At 40.0% G+C, this 21,905-nt stretch overlaps 1 protein-coding gene across 1 annotated transcript in view; it reads right to left on the bottom strand.

The window, feature by feature from the left end:
* Positions 1-7,906: 7,906 nt before the first annotated feature.
* Positions 7,907-21,905, bottom strand: part of FSHB (follicle stimulating hormone subunit beta) — a 132,083-nt gene continuing 118,084 nt past the window's right edge. Inside the window, exons 2-4 of the mRNA XM_032641181.1 lie at positions 9,933-9,991; positions 9,705-9,863; positions 7,907-8,137 (exon numbers count right to left, since the gene is read on the bottom strand). Coding sequence (XP_032497072.1) covers positions 7,907-8,137; positions 9,705-9,863; positions 9,933-9,991 — 449 coding nt within the window. The remainder of the gene's footprint in view (positions 8,138-9,704; positions 9,864-9,932; positions 9,992-21,905) is intronic.

The raw sequence follows: 21,905 nt of genomic DNA, 5'->3' as shown, positions 1-21,905 counted from the left end.
GTATGATGCTCATGTAAGATGTTAACAAAAGGGGAAACTGGGTGTAGGGTATATTGGAGCTCAACTATTTTTGCAACTTCTCTGTAAATCTTTTTTTTTTTTTTTTTGCGGTACACGGGCCTCTCACTATTGTGGCCTCTCCTGTTGCGGAGCACAGGCTCCGGACACGCAGGCTCAGCGGCCATGGCTCACGGGTCCAGCCGCTCCGCGGCATGTGGGATCTTCTCGGACCGGGGCACGAACCCGCCTCGCCTGCATCGGCAGGTGGACTCTCAACCACTGCGCCACCAGGGAAGCCCTCTGTAAATCTTAAACTATTCTAAAATTAAAAGTTTACTCAATGAAATTGGCATATTTCTTTATGAAAACGGAGAATCTTATTATGTATTTAACATGCAAGCAAAGTGTTTCTCTGTTGAATGATTCTTAGTCTATTTCACTCATTGCAGTTCTCTCTAGGCCTCCTTGAGCATGCATTTGTGGCCTGCAGACATCTGCATTTTACAGATGAGGATTCCGAGGCTGGGAGAGAAAGTGACTTGCCCATGGTCACAGAGATAGTCTGGGAGTTGCTGTGAGTACCCCAGGCCTCCTGACTGACTTCCAGCCCAGTGTTCTCTTCTTTCCTGCTATTGTGGGGAGTAATGGCAATAGGGAGGGCATAATAAGGTCAACATTCTAGAATACAGTGGGAATCTCACTTACCCTTCTAGAATCCTCTACTGGAGGAGAAGAAGCAGCACCAGAATCAGAGCAGCCTGCTTGCTTGCCATTTGCTTTTTTTTTTTTTTAACTTCCCCCATTTATATTTTAAATCTGGTGCATAGGGAAAACATTTGACATTTGTCCAAATACCAAATGTACTTTGGATTTTCTCTCTTACATATTAGCAAACTTCAGCTATGCGCTAGAACGTTTCCTCTAAAAGCAGGAACCTCAGGGTTTGAGAAGGTTGGAGCAGAGTAGCTGGGACTGGGCTCAGGTCTTTGTGGAAGCTGTTGGGTAAAGGCTGAGAGGTAGGTGTTCAGTGTGAGCTCCTGCCATGCTGGGAGGTGAGGATTAAGGGATTAAGTGGATTTGGGAGGTTATGACTGCTTGTAGAACACTGTGCATTCACAGCCTTGGGTCTGAAGAGCTGTTGGTGTGGCAGGCTCAGAGCCGGCCAGAAGGTCGAGGTCAGCTGTTAGAAGACTAAACAGGCTCAGAAATGGGCTGGTTCCTGGCCTTCCTCTGGCCTTAGCTCTGCAAGGCTATTTCCATGCTAATAACTTTCTCTGGAATCTGAAAATGGTGAGCGTAATGGAGAGATGTAGCTTTTCTAACTTTTCCTAAGGTTGAACACTCAAGGTATGCGGGCAGAAAGGGAAAGGGAAAAGTAAATGATAATGACAGATGCAATTGTATTGAGTGCATCTTATGTCCTCACGTAATTTATGTATTATATAGGCAAGCAAAGTGTTTCTCTGTGGAAAGGATACACTTTAGTCTGTCTCATTCATTCTTTGGACATCTCTAAGCATGAATTCATGACCCCTGAACATTTTCATTTTACACATGAGGATTCTGAGGCCCACACAGAGAAAGTAACTTGCTCAGAGTCACAGAGGTAGTCAGGGAGGAGCTGTGAGTGGAATCCAGGCCTCCTGATCCAGCCCGGTTCTCTCTTTTCTTTCCTGCTGCTGAGGGGAGTGATGGCAATAGGAGAGAATATTTTGGAATTCATGCTTATGAGAGTCTAGGCAGTGTGATGTAATGGCTGGACACAGAAGCTCTGGAGCTGATTGCCTGGGTTTCAATCCCAGCTTCACCACTTATTGGCTGTGTGACTTGTGCAAATTATTTAATCTTTCTAAACTTATTTCTTCTTCTGTGAAATAAAGATAGTAATAAACCTACTTCAGAGGACTATACCAGGATTAAATGAGTTAGTTATAAAATCGTACCTGGCTCATAGTAGCTTCCATATAAATGTTAGCTATAAATATTATTGCTATTTTGAAAATGAGGACCCAAGCTCGGAGAGGTTACATAGTTTGACCAACAGCACACAGAAAGGAGCCAAGCTGGGGTTTGAACTCACATCTCTCTCAATCATCTATTATATTACCTACCTATTAGCAACTCAGGTTTGCTCAGGCCAGGATTCCTTGGCTACCTGTCTGGGCAGCCCATGGTATGTAAACAAAGTTTCTGTGTTTATATTGGTAAAATATTGATAATCTCGATAGGTCTTAGATCTTTCACCTCCTCCTTTTTTTTTTTTTTTTTTTTTTTGCGGTACGCGGGCCTCTCACTGTTGTGGCCTCTCCCGCCGTGGAGCACAGGCTCCGGACACACAGGCCCAGCGGCCATGGCTCACGGGCCCAGCCGCTCCGCGGCATGTGGGATCTTCCAGGACCGGGACACAAACCCGTGTCCCCTGCATCGGCAGGCGGACTCTCAACCACTGCGCCACCAGGGAAGCCCTCACCTCCTCCTTTTAAGTTCTTGCCTTGAATATGTTTTCCTGTTTTTCTATGTGAAGAGAAATAGGAGAAGTAATGATATAAATTTCAAACTCAGTAGGCTAACTGAAGTACATTGGTAGGGAGTAACACTGAGTGCAAAAAAGAATGCTTACCATTGAAATGGGCAAAAGACTTTGTCTTAATGGTTTCAGATGGAGAGAAGAAAGACAATGCTCTGATCAGGTCATTTAGACGTAGTCGCTGGAGCCTAGTGTGGGCCAGGTGCTCAGGACATAATTATAATACATTTGTTGTCTTCAAAGACCTTCCATTTGAATCTGTTATCTGCAGTTATTTAATGTCTTCAGTCTGGGTCCATTCTGCCCTTTATGAATCCCCATACTTTATATAGGCCCTTAGCACACCAAAGAATATTGATCAGGATTGTGGAAGGGTCTGTCTGAACCCTGGATTATTCAAAGAACAGCTCAATGAACTGTTAATCTTCAGTCTGGAAACAAGAACATAGCTGCTCTCCTTACTTGAATGGTGTTCAAACAGAAAAGAGATTAATTTTGTTTTGGATGGCTCCAAAAGAGAAAACTGGATGGAAATTGCAGGCAAACAGATTCTCGGTTCAGTTTGAATCAATCCATTTATACCACTAATGGTACCTACTAAGTGCCAAGGGTTTACCCAAAGGCAGACAGAGGCAGACAGAATCCCTACATCCACAGAGTTACTAACTTTTTTTTTTTGATCACCAGAACTGCCATCTAGTCTTGACATAAAAATGTTGTAGAGAATATAGATGTATGTGATAGTCTACACTTTGCAGATAGCCTTGTTTGAATGATCTAGTTTGGTTGGCAAAGTGTTTTGATGGCATAATGGGAGATATTCTGAAGAGAGACTAAAAATAAGGGGTACAGGGTTCTAATTCTGATCCTATGTGATCTCAGGCCTCAGTGTTAGCACACAGTAAATGGCAACACAGAACTAGATGGCCTTCAGTCCTCTCTCCATTCTGTGATTCTATTCAGCTTTCATTTTGTTTGTTCTTAGATCTTTGTACAGTCAAAAAGTATAATCACATCTGTTCGTGAAGAGCAGAGCAGATGATTATTATGAGAGGCCCACTGTTTTAACATGTACTCATTCTCAATTCAAGAATTTCAAATTGAATGGAAAAAAAAAGTCATTTGGGAAGAATAATTATTTTTCTTTAGAAATTTAATTTTAATTTTTTTCCAGCCTTATCAAGATATCATTGACATAAGTTTAAGGTGTGAAATATGATGACTTGATATATGTATACATTGTGAAATGACTACCACAGTAAGGTTAGTCAACACATCTGTCACCTCATGTAGTTACCTTTTTATTTATTCTATTTTTATTTATTTACTTTTTGTGATGAGAACTTTTAAGATCTCTTTTAGCAACATTCAAGTATATAATACAGTATTGTTAATAATAGTCACCATGATGTACATTAGATCCCCAGAACTTATCATCTTATAACTGGAGCTTTGTATCCTTTGACCACCTTTACCCATTTCTCCCTCCTTGACCACCTGCCCCTGGCAACCACCGGTCTGTTCTCTGTGGTTTATTTTAGATTCCACATGTAAGTGAGATCATACAGTATTTGCCTTCCTCTGACTTATTTCAGTTAGCATAATGCCTTCAAGTTTCATCCATGTTGTTACAAACGGAGGGATTTCCTTCTTTCTTTATGGCTGAATAATACTCAATTGTGTGTACATACCGCATCATCTTTATCTCTTTATCCACTGACAGACACTTAAGTTATTTCAAGGTCCTGGCTATTTTAAATAATGTTACAGTGAACATGGGGGTGCAGGTATCTCTTTGAGATAGTGACTTTATTTCCTTCTCATATATACCCAGAATTGGAATCCTGGATCATATGGTAGTTCAGTTTTAATTTTTTTTTGAGGAACCTCTCTACTGTTTTTCATAGTGGCTGCACCAATTTACATTTCCACCAACAGTGCGTGGGTTCTCTTTCTCCACATACTGGCCAACACTTGTTATCTCTTATCTTTTTGATAATATCCTTCTAACAGGTGTGAAAGGATATCTCATCATGATTTTGATTTGCATTTCTCTGCTGATCAGTGCTGTTTTACCTTTTCACGTACCTGTTGGCTATTTATGTGTCTTGCTTGGAAAAACGTCTGTTTAGGTCATTTGCCCATTTTTAAAATAAGATTTTTTCTTTTTTTGGCTACTGAGTTATATTTTGGATATTAACCCCTTATCAGATATGTGGTTTGCAACTATTTGTTCCCATTCCCTAGGTTGCCTCTTCAACTGGTGATCAATTCTTTTGCTGTGCAGAAGATTTTTAGTTAAATGTAGTCCCATTTATTTTTGCTTTTGTTGCTTGTGCTATAGGTATCATATCCAAAAAAAATCACTGCCAAGACCAATGCAAGCAGCTTACCCCTATATTTTCTTCTAGGAGTTTTATGGTTCCAGGTTTTACATTCAAGTTTTTAAGTCACTTTGTGTTAGTTTGTGAGTGGTGTAAAGTAGTGGTCCAGTTTCATTATTTTGCATGTGGATATCCAGTTTTCCCAATATCATTTAATAAAGAGACTATCTTTACCCCACTGTGTATTCTTGGCTGCCTTGTCAAATACTAGTTGACCATATATGCATAGGTTTATTTCTGGGCTCTTGATTCTGTTCCATTGGTCAGTGTGTCTTTTTAATGTCAGTATCATACTGTTGTAACTACTGTAGCTTTGTAGTATAGTTTGAAATCAGGAACTGTGATGCCTCTAGCTTTGTTCTTCTTCCTTAGGTTGGCTATTCAGGGTCTTTTGTGGTTCCATACAAATTTTAGGATTGTTTTTCCTATTTCTATAAAAGATGAATTTTGACATTGAATCTATAGATGTTTGAGTAGTATGGATATTTTATTTATTTATTTATTCATTTTTTGTGGTACGCGGGCCTCTCACTGTTGTGGCCTCTCCCGCCGCGGAGCACAGGCTCTGGACGTGCAGGCCCAGCGGCCATGGCCCACGGGCCCAGCCACTCCGCAGCATGTGAGATCCTCCCAGACCGGGGCACGAACCCATGTCCCCTGCATCGGCAGGCAGACTCCCAACCACTGTGCCACCAGGGAAGCCCCTGGATATTTTAACAATAGTAATTCTTCTGACCCATGAGCATGAGATATTATTCCATTTATTTGTGTCTTCTTCAGTTTCTTTCATCATGGTCTTATATTTTTTATTGTACAGATTTTTCATTTCCTTGATTAACTTTATTCATAGCTATTATATTGTTTTTGATGCTATTGTGAATGTGATTATTTTCTTTAATTCTTTTTCAGATAGTTTTGTTGTTAGTATATGGAAATGCAACTGATTTTTGTACATTGATTTGGTACCCTGAAACTTTGCTGAATTCATTCATTAGTTCTAACAGTTTTTGAGTGGAGTCTCTAGTGCTTTCTACATATGAGATTATGTCATCTGCAATCACAGACAGTTTTACTTCTTCCTTTCTGATTTGGAAGACTTTTATTTCTTTTTCTTGCCTGATTGCTATGTCTAGGACTTCTGGTAATGTTGGAATATTCTCTGGTGAGAGTAGACATCCTTCTCTTATTCCTGAACTTAGGGGAAAAGCTTTCAATCTTTCACCATTGAATATGAAGTTAGCTGTGGGCTTGTCATATATGGCTTTTATTATGTTGAGGTACATTCCTTCTATATCCAATTTGTTGAGAGTTTTTATCATGAAGGATGTTGAATTTTGTCAAATGATTTTTCTTCATCTCCTGAGAAGAATAATCCTTGATATCCATGTGCTGGAAAGTATATCAGCTCTAGTACTTAACTAGATTCCAAAGGTTATGAGGAAAACTTCCCATTGAGTCTGAGTTACAGGTAAGACATGCTAAGAGCTTTCTGGGAATAAATCAATTTTAGTGTAGACTGGGGGTTAAGAGTAGGAATAAATTAAGAAAGTGATGATACAAGAAATGACAGAAGGTCTATTTTAGGGAAAAAAAGAACACTAAAATCCAGCAAAATTCTTATTGATATTCCCAAATGAACAGTAAGCACAGGTGATATTTATAGAAGCATTTAAAAATAGATTTCTAGTAATGTTACCACTTATATTATGAAAATACACATATATGTGTCATGAGCAAGTAGTTCAAGAGCATGAAAAAATCCAAAGTTGTGCCTTTGTTAGACAACATTTTTGATTTTTAAGTATGTTTCAACATTCAGGTAAAAAAAAGTTATTATCTTTAAAAGTAATTTAAGTCATGAAGCATTTTCAGAGTACACCCTTTTGAAAGAAATCATAGATTTGGGAGAACATGTAGTCAAGTGATAAAGCAAATGTAGAGAGAGCCCAGAAAATACAGCTATTCTCTCTAGACTGCTAACTCTTTTTAAGAGAACTATTTCTCTGAAAAGTTAATTGGCAAGTAAGTTAAATGTAGCCTGTTAAGTTGCCTAACGTGCTGTCACATGGACTTCAAGGTTCCCATCCCAGCAATGGAGGAGATTTCTGGTACAGGTAGCACAGCAATGAGTGACAGATGATATGCCCTATTGCCTGAGGGGGAGCTTTGAGAAGGCTGGAAATTCTTGATCAAATTTATTTAAGTGGCAAAGTACATAGGGGCTAGGAAGTTAGGAAAGGATATTTGTTGATCTTGCAATTGAATTTCCACAGACCCAAATTCATAGTTCTTGTCTTGGCTCTTAATTCAAATTTCAAATAAAAATTAAGATTTGGTTTTTAAGACTGCAAATTGTGAATGGTCTCACTGTTTCCCAGCTTACCACCCTCCCACACCTGCTCCCACCTTCTGAAGTCAACAACTTCTCTTCAGAAAACACAGGCGAGGTGGAACTGTTGTAGCACCTGCATAGGCTGGCAATAAAGTGGATAGTCTTGATTTAGTATCCTTACCTTCCTGACTCTCCTCTTAATAATGAAACAATTAGACATAGAGTTAGGTACCTGCTCCATGACACTAAAGTGATACCGGCTCTGCTCTTGCAGGCCATATATCTTACAGGAGACTGTGTTCCATTTAGTTCTCCTACTCCATCATCTTGAGACTTCCTTCTCCTAAGTCTAGGTTTTCTCATCTGTAAAATGACAGGGTTGCTCTAGAGGACCTCTAAGTCTATTAAAAATGGGAAACAGCTTACAGCCCCTGCATTCAAGTTGAATGAAACCGACAGAGCCCAGAACTAGGGATATAGGGTTGGGTGGTGACAGGCCCCAGGCCCCAGCACTCTCCATTCCTGGAGCTCCCTTATGCAGGAGAGCAGGGATCAGTGGGGTCTCCCACAGTGGTTTGCAGCCTGGGCACATGTACACACAGACTTCTTGGATGTCTTAGTCTTTCAGAACGTGGGTGGGCAGCTCAAAGTGTCCACTGCTCTTTATTCTTTGATTTCACTGAAGGAGCACTGGCTGGGCCCCAGGCCTCGCACGGTGCAGTCAGTGCTGTCGTTTTCACACTTGCCACAGTGACATTCAGAGGCTACTGGGTATGTATACAGGGAGTCTGCATGGTGAGCACAGCCAGGCACTTTGACCGTCTCGTACCTCGGCTCCTTGAAGGTACATGTTTTCTGGATGTTGGACTTGGCTGGATCCTTGTACACTAGATCCTGAGTGGTTTAAGAGAGAGAGAGTTAGGTTACAATATTCTGCAAGTTTCTGTTTGGCTTAGTCAATATGAGACAGGGATTTACTACTGCTTGCTCTAATATTTGCTCTCAGAAGATCAGCTTCTAAGATACTTAAGCACAGGAAACTTGACCTCATAAAGGAACATTTATACTGCTTTTCTGAACTGCCCTGGAAGTGTTATAGAAAATATAACTGTCTCTTTTCTCTCTACCATGAGAGTACCCACATATTTAATATTTCTAAAACTCTATAAAACCTTTGAATTTATATGGCATAAAAACATGTAAAGATAAAGGTATCTTTAGAAGATATGACCTTAGCAACTTAAGGCTGGGTGTTTTTTTTTTTTTTTTTTAGTACCTTGTAATCTTAAGCTATATTAATGACTGGTAAAAACATAGCACTTGGAAAGAAAAATATTTCCAAGTACTCTTTTCTGTGTATATTTAAGAGAGGAATAAGAGCCGTAAGTTAAGTTATTGATATTTTGCCTAAAGTGTTTGGGAAATCTCATATTGGATTCTGGATATTCTATTGCCTTTTAGGTTCTTCCTTGCCACTGCCTTAAATTCTGTACCTTTGTGGGGTTCTTAATCCAAAAGTATATGATAACAGTTTCACTATCAGAACATCTAAGTCAGGCCAAATATATTTCACTCTTCTACTTGCCCAATGAGAAAATAATTGGCTTTGAGGGAAAAAGGGGACTGGGGGTTAATTCATTTCCCTAGCTGGCCACTGGGTCTATATCTCACCCAAAGTGCAGTAAGTTGAGTTTTATAGATCAATTCATTTAATATCAAACGAAGTATTTTCATTAAAAAGCAGCCAATTTCAATTTCAGTTTATCAGACTTCTGCACAGCCAGGTACAACAGAAAAATGACAAAGAAACACTTTCGCCTTTAACTGGTTTATTTTGAATAAACTGTGAAACTGTAGACAAATGGTTTAATACCTGTATTCCTTAATTTTCTTAACAGCATAAAGAAAGGTGTGGGTTTGATGATTCATTTTGGTTCTAATCTACAGGGATTGATTGCTCTCAGGCTGCTCGTTGGTATCGTATTAAAGATGGGCCAATAAAATGATTTTATAATTGGCTGCTTGCAGTTTTTATTTGGCTTTAAAATGAATGTTATTACTATCCCTGTTGCAGTGGTATGCCTTTTATTATTGCAATTGGCTTTTTAAGACTATTGGCAATATTCCATGATTAAATACAGATATGTACTCATGCCCATGTTTATCCAATAGGTAAAGCTAGCAGAAAAATGCTCTTTTAAAATGCAGAGTTGGCACATTACTGAAGCATTCATTTACATCAGTCTGAGCTGTCCCAAATTTGTTTTACCCAAATTAAATCCAAACCCAAACATCTAAATGGTATCATGGTAATTTACCTCAATCATAACACAGACAGTGTTGACTAAAGGACTCGTGGCTGTTATTCAGAAGAGACAAGATATTGACAGAGTGGGAATAAATGAAGCCTGCCTCATCCAGACCCTCAGCACTCTCACTTCCTTCAAAGCAAAGTACCTACCTGGGTGTAGCAGTAGCCCGCACACCACGTGGTGTTGATGCTTTTGCAGAGACCACATTCCTCTTTCTCCACTGTGATGATGATGTTGGTTATCTCACAGCTACTGCAGCAGATTGCTCTCCAACAACAGAAAAGGAAGCAAAAACTACTGACTTCATCCTAGGCTGGGAAGCAAACAATTAGACACCCAAAGTATTTTAACTCTCATGGACTTTGACCCAGTCAAACTGAACTGAAGTAAACCTGCTCCCCAAACTCCACCATCACATTCAGCTTCAGCAAGCACTCTTTGACAAAAGAGAAACACAGTACAGGTCGGAAATCCTCATATAATTTTTTAAGGATTAAAATGTCACAGGGTATATATCTGAAAAAGACAAAAACACTAATTCAAAAGATACATGCACCCCTATGTTGGCAATTTACAATTGCCAAGATATGGAAGCAACCTAAGTGTCCATCAACAGACGAATGGATAAAGATGTGGCATACACACACACACAATGGAATACTACTCAGCCACAAAAAGAACGAAATTTTGCCATTTGCAGTAACATGGATGGACTTGGAGGGCATTATGCTAAGTGAAAAAATTCAGACGGAGAAAGACAAATACTATATGACATCACTTATTTGTAGGATCTAAAAAGTACAACAAACTAGTGAATATAATAAAAAAAGAAGCAGACTCACAGATATAGAGAACAAATTAGTGGTTACCAGTGGGGAGAGGGAAGAGGGGAGGGGCAATATAGGGGTAGGGGAATAAGAGGTACAAACTATTAGGTATGAAATAACCTACAAGGACATATTGTACAACACAGGGAATATGGCCAATATTTTGTAAGTGGAGTATAACCTTTAAAACTTGTGAATCACTATATTGTACACCTGAAACTTCTTTAATATTATACAGCAACTATACTTCAATTAGAAAAAAATGTCACAGAGGATTACCTTAATATAAGCATTTAAGGGACTTCCCTGGTGGTCCAGTCATTAAGACTCTGTGCTCCCAATGCAGGGGGCACATGTTTGATCTCTGGTTGTCGAACTAAGATCCCTCATGCTGCGTGGCACAGCAAAACAAACAAACAAACAAACAAAAAAACAAACCATTTAAAGCTACAAATTTCCCTGTAAGTGTTGCTTTAGATTCATCCCCAAATCTTAATTCATGTTGAGTTTTCATTATTCAGTTAAATATATTTTCTAATTTCTCTCTTGCTTTCTTCTGTGACCCATGGGTCATTTGGAAGCATGTTGTTTAATTTCCATATTTGGAGGGATTTTCATGACTTTTTGGTTATTGATTATTTAATTCCATTTTGCTTAGAAAACACACTTTATGTAATTCCTATCATTTTAAACCTTTTGAGATATATGTTATATCCCAGCCTATGGATTGTTTTGTTGAACATTTGTGTGCATTTGTAAAGAATGTGCATTCTGCTGTTTTGGGGTGAAATGTTCTAAGGGTATTGATGAATTTAACCTGATAGTGTTGTTTGACTCTTCTATATACTTTCTCATTTTTCTGTCTGCTTGTTCTATTGATTACTGAGAGAAGAATGTTGAAATTTCCAACCATAATTTTATCCATTTCTTCCTTAAGGCTTATAAGGCTATAAGTTTTTGCTTTGTGCACTTCGAAGCTCTATTATTAGGTTGCATGTACATTTTGTATTTTTTTCATATTCTTGCTGAATTGACCATTTATTTTATGAAATGTTCCTCTTTAGGCATGGTAATATTCCTTCTCCTGAGCTCTATTTCACCTGGTATTAATATAGTCACTCTAACTGTATGATTAGTGTTTTCAAATATATCTTTTCCATCCTGTGTCTTTGTATTTAAAGTGCATTTTCATATGGGCAGCATATAGTTGAGTCTTGCCTTTAAACAAATCTGGTCTGATAATCTTTGCTTTTAATTGGAGTGCTCAAAATCTTTATGTTTAATATAGTTTTCTTTTTTTTTTTTTGTGGTACGTGGGCCTCTCACTGTTGTGTCCTCTCCCGTTGCGGAGCACAGGCTCCCGGACGCACAGGCTCAGTGCCCATGGCTCACAGGGTCCAGCCGCTCCACGGCATGTGGGATCTTCCCGGACCGGGGCACGAACCCATGTCCCCTGCATCGTCAGGCAGACTCTCAACCACTGCGCCACCAGGGAAGCCCTAATATACTTTTTAATAATCGTGGGTTTATGGTTATCATATTGTTATTTGTCTCATTTATTTTTTGTTTTACCATTTTTTCCTGTCTTCTTTTGAATTAGTTATTTTTTAGTATTTGTTTTATTTCCACAATTGGCTTATCAGCTTGCTTTATTTGTTTGTTTGTTTGTTCTCAGGTTTAAAATACATACTTTATCTCAGTAATATTCCACTTCACACATAATTAAAGTATGTATCTTGTAACATTTCATTTTCCTCCACCTTCATCCTCTGTGCAATTGTTATTTATTTTACTTTATTTACTTCAACATTATTCTACCCTCAATACATTGTTGTTATCTTTGTTCTAAATAGGCAGTTATATTTTTTAAACACTTAAAAAATTAGAAAAGTCTTTTATATTTACTCATATATTACCTTTTTCAACACATATTATTTTTCTTCTGCTTAATGAACATTCTTTAAAATTCTTTGTCATGCATATATCTGGCAATACGTTCTGTCAATCTTAAATTTACTAAAAATGTCCTAATTCAACTTAATTTTTGAAGGAATTTTTTTCTAGTTATAGAAGTCTAGGTTAGAAGTCTGTTGGTAGTTTTGTTTTCAGCACTTTATATTCTTTATTTGCATGTTTCTGATAAGGATTCTGCAGTCTTATATATTTATCCTCTCTATGTAGTGTGTCTTGTTTCCCTTTGACTGCTTTAAAGATTTTTATCTTTATCATAAATTTTCAGCCTGCCTTGCTGAATTTATGCTTATTTATGATGTGCCTTGGTGTGATTTTCTTTGGGTTTTTCCTACTTGGGTTTTCAGTGAGCTTCTTGGATATACAGGTTTATAGTTTTTATTAAATTTGAGAAAATTTGCAGATAATTGCCAAATATTGCTTATCATTGCCTTGAATACAGAATAAATAAAACAGTTAAGTTTTCTTTGGCCTCTGTTTCTTGGTGTTCTGACATACCTATCTTATTTTTAAAAAGAATCAAAGTAAAGCTTGGAACAGAGATCAGTCTCAATTTTGGTAGGGGTCATCTAAGACAAGCATTTTTTGTATAGCTGTCATAATTTTCCAGTGTGATAATTTTCTTGACATTGTGCTCCTCTGCTAGACTGTGAACTCCATGAGAGACTAGTGGGAACAAGAAGGAGCTCAGTATTTTTTTTAGTGAATGAGTGAATAACACATGGTCTGCTAACTCAAAGAGTGAGGCAATATTGATTTCTCAGAAACACTAAGACAGGTGGAGACCTAGGTCAAGCCAGGGGAAGGCGGGAAAGAAGCCACACTAGACATGTTGTCAGAGATACCTCTACAATCTCAGTCCAAACTGCAGTAAAGCTTGGTCCAGGGTGTCTAACCAGATGGGTGGTTCAAGAACAGCAGAAACTCTGCCCACCTAGACCTCTAGCATGACCCAGCAGAAAGGCACAGATTTTGGGGACCCAACTATATTAGTTTGCTAGAGCTGCCATAACAAAGTACCACAAACCAGGCGACTTAACAGAAATTTATTGTCTCTTAGTTCTGGAGGCTAGAAGTCCAAAATCAGCAGATTTGGTTCTTTCCAAGGGCTGTGAGCAAGATACTGTTCCATATTTCTCCCCTAGCTTCTGGTGATTTGCTGGCAGTCTTTGGAGTTCCTTGGTTTGTAGAGTATCCCCCCGATCCCCGCCTTCATCTTCACATATCATTCTTTCTGTGTGCATCTGTGTCCAAATCTCCCCTTTTTATAAGGACACCAGACATATGGGATTAGGGACCCGCCCTACTCCAGTATGGCCATCATCTAACTTCACTAGTTATATCTGCAATGACCCTGTTACCAAATAAGGTCACATTCTGAGGTACAGGGGTTAGCACTTGAATATGTGAGTTTTGGTGGGGGACACAATTCAACCCATAACACCAACAGATCTGAATTTGAATCCTGTCTCTTTCTCTTACTGACTTGACATGTTTTCACATCTGAAAATGGGCATAATACTACTTATCTTTCAGGGAAATTACAAAGATTAAATAAGATAGTGTTGGCAGAGCACTTAGCTCAAACCGAACACATGGTAAGCACTCAATACATTGTGGCTTTTACTGTCCTAAGCTAAATGCACATTGATTTATTGAATAATTGTGCTCCTCCTGAATATAATTGAGAAAAAGCCCATTTTTCATTTGATTCATTTGTCCATTGGAAATAGACCTGGTTTCTTTGAAATGTTTGCCAGTTTCCCTCTCAGATTGTTTCTGGGGCAGCAGGAAGACAGCCACTGAATCTCAAGTACTTAAATAATTAAGCCCAAACAAGAGAAAGCTGATAATAAACACTTTTCTGTGCATTATAATTGTGGAGCAATATCTTCTAGATAGTTAACTCTAAAGGCTTTATCGATTTATCTGAAACCTAATCAACTAACAACTCAGAAGTACTGTTGGAAGCACTTCTCCAGAGAGGCGTTGTAATTAGCAGCTGGCCCCCTTCTGGGCAGTGGGGCTGCCACCCTGCTTGTGTTTGGTCAAGTAATTTTTCAGCCAAGTGATCAATCCCAGAGGACATCGTTTCCCTTCATACAACTCCCTCCATTTTGCTGGCCACAGCAAATTAACCCCAGCCTTGCTCCTCAAAATGGTCAGGACCTGAGCCTCCCTTCTCTTTGGAAGTGAAGGGCACACATTTAGAAATTCTGAGATTTTGAAATGGAGATCTGATCATCTTGACTGCTTCTGTGTGGTCAGGTTAGGGCTTCAGTTGCCTGGATCTGCTTCTACTCTTTCTCCCTAGTGTAACCGAGACTGGTTTAGTTTGTTTCTTCATTTATTTCTTCCATGATGTTCTGGATGGGCAGTCTTTCATGAATGAGAATGCCTTTTTCCCATTCCCAGTTTTCATATGGAGGGATTTTCCTTAAGAGCTGTCCTAGCCTCTCTGGAAATCTTTACTGCTCCACCCTTGGGATGATGGAGGGTTTTACCTGATTGTAAACTTGGAAGGAAATGCTGGGTCTGCTTGACCTGGCTCTGCCCTTCCTTCATTAGACATGGACTTGCCCACAGAGAACGTTCCTCCACTGCTCTTCCTCCTTTCTAGTGGGAGCCCAACCTCTGCCTCAGTGGGTGTCCACCTAATTTGGGAGAGGAGTTAGTAGGCCAGTGTTGTTTTTCACACCACGCGGTGTTTCAATTTAGCCTCTTTCAGTAATAAGGGGGACATGTGGGATTCCTTCTGATATACTCCTCGTTCTATTTCTCAAAATTCTGGGGACTCAGGAATGGATAATAGAGTGCTATTTATTTGAGTCTTATAGGAGACAATGTTGGCAAGCCTCTGAGAGTCAGCAACACAGTTGGTCTCTTTAGCCAAGTGGAGATGTCTGACGAGGAACAGTTTCCATGTATCAACCAGGGATTAGAAAATCTCTACTTAGGGACTTCCCTGGTGGTACACTGGTTGAGACTCCAGGCTCCCAATGCAGGGGACCCGGGTTCGATCCCTGGTCAGGGAACTAGATCCCGCATGCTGCAACTAAGAGCCCGCATGCCACAACTAAAGATCCCGTGTGCCACAACTAAGACCCGGCACAGCCAAATAAAAACAAACAAACAAAAAAAGAAAAACCAAAAAAACCTTTATCACATTAAACTCTACTCTACTTATAAAACACAAATCCAGCAAGGCAATTGAATATTAGACACCCAAAACCTTTAGGGAAAGCAGAAGAAATAATATTTATAAGGAGCCATTTAATAAGTGCCAGGTCTTGTGGTGAGCATGTTAGTCACATAATTTCATTTAATATTGAAAAGGATGTGAAACCAGGTAAAAAATCAGAGAAGATGTCATTTTGCCTTGGTAAGTCTTGTGAGGAAAAACGTGGAAAGCTAATCCTTTGTCATTAAACATAGTCTTCCAAAGAGTACGATACCTCTGAGTGGACCATCTTTAGGCACAGAACCAAAGGTTTTCTAGTTTCTTTCTTAGGTGAATGGCTCTTCTAATACTAACCCTGAATTTAGCCTGGTGAGATACTCATTGTTTAGAGATGGAAAGGATGTCAGATGATGAATTCCTGGTACCGAATTCTTTTTTATAGAGGTGGAACAGATCCAGAGAGGTTAGGGAACTTGCCCAGGATCACACTGCGATGCAGTAAGAGAGCTGGGATGAGAAGTGCAGCCGTGGAGACCTAGGCTGGTGCTCATTCTGCTCTGTCCTGCCATCCCCGTACCTGGGAGTTATTGACAGCAATCAACCCCTTCCACCACTTACTCTATTTTTAAGGCTGCTGGTGAATGGGAAAACAGTCTGAACCCAAGAGCAGCACTTTAAGGTGAGCCCTTCATTTACTACTTATTTCTCAGTGCCTTATGCCATTCTTACCGTTCCTAGGAATTAGCATCCACTCCTTTTCCTTTAGGATTGGGGCAGTACACAGCCATCAGATGGCAGCTACCACTTGTCTTATTGACAAGACAGATAGTATTTCAATGAAATTATATTCTGTAGCATCGATCACCATGACAGGATATATGATAATACATAATTGGGATGTTTACCTGGTGCCCCATTACACTTTTGAGTTGTTCACTGAGATTTATGTTTTTCCTATTACCCTGTCTTGTTGGCAATTTGTTGAAATTCTCCAATGGTGTAATCATTTCTTAAATGCTTTGCCTCTGGTATATTTAAGGAAATTAGTCAGCGTATATAGTTGCTGACTTAGTTATTTTGGAATGATTTGAGAATCATTTAGGATTAAGGCCCAGCTCAAATGCCACCTTTGGGATGTGTTGAGGAGCTGTTCTTAAGATCCCCAGTCTGGACCAGGGGCTCACCTTTTTGTTCCTATGTACCTTGCATTTTCCTCTGTCAGAGCTCTTATCATCCTGCACTGTTACTGTTTGTTTACGAATTTGTCTCCTTTGCTAGAAGGTGTGTTTTTTTTCTTTTTTCTTTAAGGTGAGGTTTTCTAGAGTCATATGAACCTGGGTTCAAGTCCTGATTCTGCCACTTAACAGCTGTCTTAACTGTCTAAATCTCAGCCAGCTCATCTGTAAAGTGGGTCTAATAATATCCTTCACAGAGAGTTTTTGAATATTAAATGAAGACATGTATTTCAAGTGCAGAGCATAGAAGTGTACAATGGAAGCATTCAATAAATGCAAGTTAGCATCTGCTTTTGTTGTTGTTGTCCTGGTATAATTATTAATAACTCCCCTTTCACTCTACAGATTATCCTCATTTGAATAAGTTATGTGGTTTCCTTTTACTACATAATCTGTTAAAGAAATAGACATCATTACTGTCCAAGAAAAGCATATATCTAAATGTATAGGCCATGAATAAAAATCTTAATACCTACTCAGCAAATAATTTCTTTCAAGTTAATTTATTTGGCTGTCAAAATTTTTGCCCATACATGTTTTATCTCTAATTTGAGGTAAAGATGTATGTCGTGGCTTGTGTCGGTAGCTAAACTCCCAGGGAACAGCCCCATGCCCAGAAAATTGTACATATTTACAAATCTGGAGCATGGTGAACAAAGTAGAAAAAAACACGTAGCAAGCCTTCATGCATTTAAATTCTGTGCCATGGAGTTCTCATTCTTATCACAAAGAGTAAGTCTAAGTAAACATTGCAATAATCACAGGACCAAAAGGGAATTAATTTTGTCTGTTTTCCTGTCTGTAGGAAAGATGATACTTGTTATAACTTCAGATTGATGGTTATACTGGCTCCTCTTTTTGTTGCCAAGCAAGGCAATACAAAGTGCTTCCCAAGGAAGATGAGTATGGCTCACTTTGGAATCTTGTAAAATAAAGTTTGTTCGTTTTTTTAACAGAGTTTGTTTTTTAGCATATATGTATGTATGGATATATATATATATATATATATATATATATAGTCAATATTTTGAGTGGGATTCAAAAATCAGTATGTCTGTTTTATATCAACCACATTTTAAAAAAACAAAATACTTTTTTTGTATTTTAGTATTATAGTATAGTAATATTTTAATATTTAAATAAATTACTTTAAAAATACTTTTGGGGGGCTTCCCTGGTGGCGCAGTGGTTGAGGGTCCGCCTGCCGATGCAGGGGACACGGGTTCGTGCCCCGGTCCGGGAGGATCCCACATGCCGCGGAGCGGCTGGGCCCGTGAGCCATGGCTGCTGGGCCTGCGCGTCCGGAGCCTGTGCTCCGCAACGGGAGAGGCCGCAGCGGTGAGAGGCCCGCGTACCGCAAAAAAAAAAAAAAAAAAAAAAAAAAAATACTTTTGGGGCTTCCCTGGTGGCGCAGTGGTTGAGAGTCTGCCTGCCGAGGTTCGTGCCCCGGTCCGGGAAGATCCCACATGCCGCGGAGCAGCTGGGCCCGTGAGCCATGGCCGCTGAGCCTGCGTGTCCGGAGCCTGTGCTCCGCAACAGGAGAGGCCGCGACGGTGAGCGGCCCGCGTACAGCAAAACAAAAAACAAAAAACACTTTTAATTATTATTATCCTAGGGTAAAGCACAGTGTGTGTCACATGGTAGGTGCTAAAAATGAGTGCATGATGAGTAAACAAGTGACCTTCAAATTGCTTAAACTCTTCCACACTGATGTTATTACCCCAATTTACCTGATATTATCGTAGTGTTTACTTATCTTAGTCTCTTTCCTCCCGGAGCTTCTAGTCCAGGAGATGTTGCTTTCATCCTCACCAAATGGAGAGATCGATGTGAGATAGGTGATACAGGTATAATGTGTGCTTGGTCTGGTCTCTATCCCACCCTCTCCCCTAGCTCCAAAAAATACCAGATGCCTGTCACAAAGTCAGCTCAACCGTCCTCTACAGATGTTTAATAGTCAGAAGGACCAGGCTACAACCATCAGGGCTCAGAATAAGTGCCAGAGCCTTTTCCTTAGCCTCGTGGGTACGTTGCCCCTTCTGAGAACTGATTGGGGCAGGTCTGCCAGTCTGTGGGACACAGTGAAACAGCTATGCTAGCTGTTAAAATACTGAACTACTTTATTTCCCCAGGAGTAAATAGTTCTGCTCTTAGCCCCCTGAATAACCACGCCCCTCCCACCGGCACCCTGGCCATCTTAGACCCTCTCCAGGACCTCCTGGACCCCCTTATGGTCCAACAACTGAAGAGTTAATGCCTGGCATGGCAGAGGGAGTCCAGGATGCACCCTTTCTGATTGCTCTGGTGCCTGCTTCCCAGCTGCTAAATACTTTTGAGTACCACCCCTTTTCAGGTGGTAACTGAGCTGTTCCCTGAGCTCCTTCTTGGTCCTTCAGGTTTCTCCTTCTTTCCCATCCTGCTGATGTTCTGTTTTGGCCCTGCCAGCTCCAAGTCTGGGACCTAGTACCCCCTTCCTCACTGTGCTCCAGCCCCTCCAGTCCTCCACGTGATCTGTCCCTAGTCCCTCTGCATGCAGCAAGTCTGCCAGTGATTGAAGACTCCTCCCTTCATCCAAGCTCCTCTCAAATGTCATGTTAATGGGTAGACCTTGGCCTTTAATTATGGGCCCTTCCCCTTGGGGCAAGTTTGCCAGGCATCCTGTATTGACAAGATATGTCTATTTTTTGACTTGTATCATATATTGACTTTGTTAGGACATCCTGAGCATCCTGATTTGAGCTTTTTTTCCAAAAAATTGCAAGAATATGACAGGGCTATTTTTCAAAATTTAACCAGGTATCCTGATTTTTCCCCCCTTAAAACCTGGCAACTCTACCTTCCTAGCTTGAAGACCACAATTTTACCCTCATTTCCTTGTATTGCTATTAGTTTCTGCTGTTTGTTTTCTCTCTCTGAGCTAAGGTTTTGCCATCTATCTACAATGCTGTATGGCCCAGAGGCCAGGTGGTTTGCACCAATTCCATGCTAACTAGCACACAACCAATTTTTACTGAATGAATGGATGAATGAAGAGATGAATGAATAAAAGAGTTTGCTCTGTAGAATTCTCTTTCTCTTTAGGACCCCATTTGGAATATAATAGGGCCTTTGAGTCTGAAAAATAAATAACTATGATGGAAACTAAACCCTCTTCTGGGGAAGCCAGGTTGCTTTATACAGCCACTGCTCTGTATTTAATTACCTTTTGTTTTTCCCTTAGCAATTAGTAAAGTGTCAGTCTGTCTCACATGTGCTAAGGAGAACCAAGAGAAGATGTTTTTGTCCACACTTGAGCCAAAGTGTTAAAGGAACAGTAGCACACTTGGGGTGGGGGCTGGGGGAGAGCGGAGATAGAAAATAATTAATATTTATTGAGCAACCATCATGTACTTTTTTAGACATGGTCTCATTTTGTCCTCACAGTAACCCTGCAAAGAATATTCTAGACAAAGAATCATGTTTAGCCAGGCTAGGTAACTTGCTCAAATCCTAGAGTTAATAAATAACAGAACTTGAATTTAAACCTAGGTCTTTCCACACAATACCATCCTGCCTTCTATTGCTAGAAGCATCATGGTGGTGGCAGTGGCAGTGGCAGTGATAAAAGACAGAGAACTCAAGGGGAAGGTAACACTCTAAGACAGAGCCAGGCCCACTCATTCCCTATCTTTTTCACTCTCTTTCTCTCCTTTCTGCCTTCCATTCATTCTAGAACATTCCTGGCATAGTTCCGTATTCTCAGGATACTGATGAGCTGATGAATAAGATAAACACAGTCTCTGACCTCATTCAGTTATAGTCTAGGGCAGGTTATAGAGACTGAAAAAGTCATTTCAAGCATGAAGTAATTACTAAAGTTATTTTGGAAAGATAAGGAGATAATGGGAGAACAGCAGTTGTTGGAAGGGTGGGGATCAGCAAAGGCCTCATTAAGATAGTAACATGTGGGTTGAAATGTAGGGATAAGAGTAATTTAGGGCTTCCCTGGTGGCGCAGTGGTTGAGAGTCCGCCTGCCGATGCAGGGGACGCAGGTTCGTGCCCCGGTCCGGGAGGATCCCACATGCCGCGGAGCGGCTGGGCCCGTGAGCCATGGCCGCTGAGCCTGCGTGTCCGGAGCCTGTGCTCTGCAACGGGAGAGGCCACAACAGTGAGAGGCCCGCGTACCGCAAAAAAAAAAAAAAAAACTAAAAAAATAATAAAAAAGAGTAATTTAGCTTTGCCAAGAGTTGGGGGAACAGTTGTTTCAGGTGTAAGAAACTGCTATAGGACAAAGAAAGTGCAATAAGTTTGGCTTATCCTTCTAAAGAGAAAGCTGTAGGATCCCAGTTTTATTTCATTTAGAGAAGCAGCCTGTTACCATAGGGAGAGGTCATGACTCCTGAATTCTCAGGAAAGGATCTTACGTGGAGAAATATTTGGATAGAGAATGAGGCAGTCATGCAGGCTGGTTTGATTACAAGCAGTTGAAGGAGACAGAGGCAGAAAGTAGAGATAATGACATGAGCAAATGAAGAACCAGGAAGGGACATTTAAGTTTGTATCATTTGATAAAGAATATCTCCAACTGCAGTGGCAGCTCTGCCTTTGCTGGTTTTGAAACTGCATTTGGAATGAGGAGACAGTAAAGTTGTAAAAAGTCACTCTGCACTGGCAAAGAATACATTGAGTGGCAGTTGGGATTGTGATCAAATCCAGTCTCCCCACTTCTCCAATTATAAAGTGTTTTCCAAAAGTGTAGGTAGATAGGCCGATTAAAGTACATGCTCAAAAATAGCCAAATGCTTCCTCCAAATGTTTAAAATCCAAGCAGGTCCTTTATCACAGAACACGTTCTGTATTAGATATTAATCAAAATAATTTCATTTTGCAGATTCAATACTTAAAACATCAATCTAGATGATGGATCATGAACTTTAAAGCTGGAAGAAATGTTAAACCCATCTCTCCCTCCAGCCCCTGCATTTCACAGATGAGCGAGCTGGAATCCAGAGAGGATAAGGGGGTGTTCAGCATCCTAAAGCTAGCTTATGGGAGTTAAACCAGAATATTGCATTTTCCTGAAAAAAGAAAGAAAATCAGGTTGACACCAAGCTTCAGCTTTAACTGAGCTGTCCACTGATGGCATGTAGAACTTT

Source organism: Phocoena sinus, chromosome 8 (genome assembly GCF_008692025.1).
Source record: "Phocoena sinus isolate mPhoSin1 chromosome 8, mPhoSin1.pri, whole genome shotgun sequence".
NCBI lineage: Eukaryota > Metazoa > Chordata > Mammalia > Artiodactyla > Phocoenidae > Phocoena > Phocoena sinus.
This window is presented reverse-complemented; position numbering and strand designations above follow the sequence as displayed.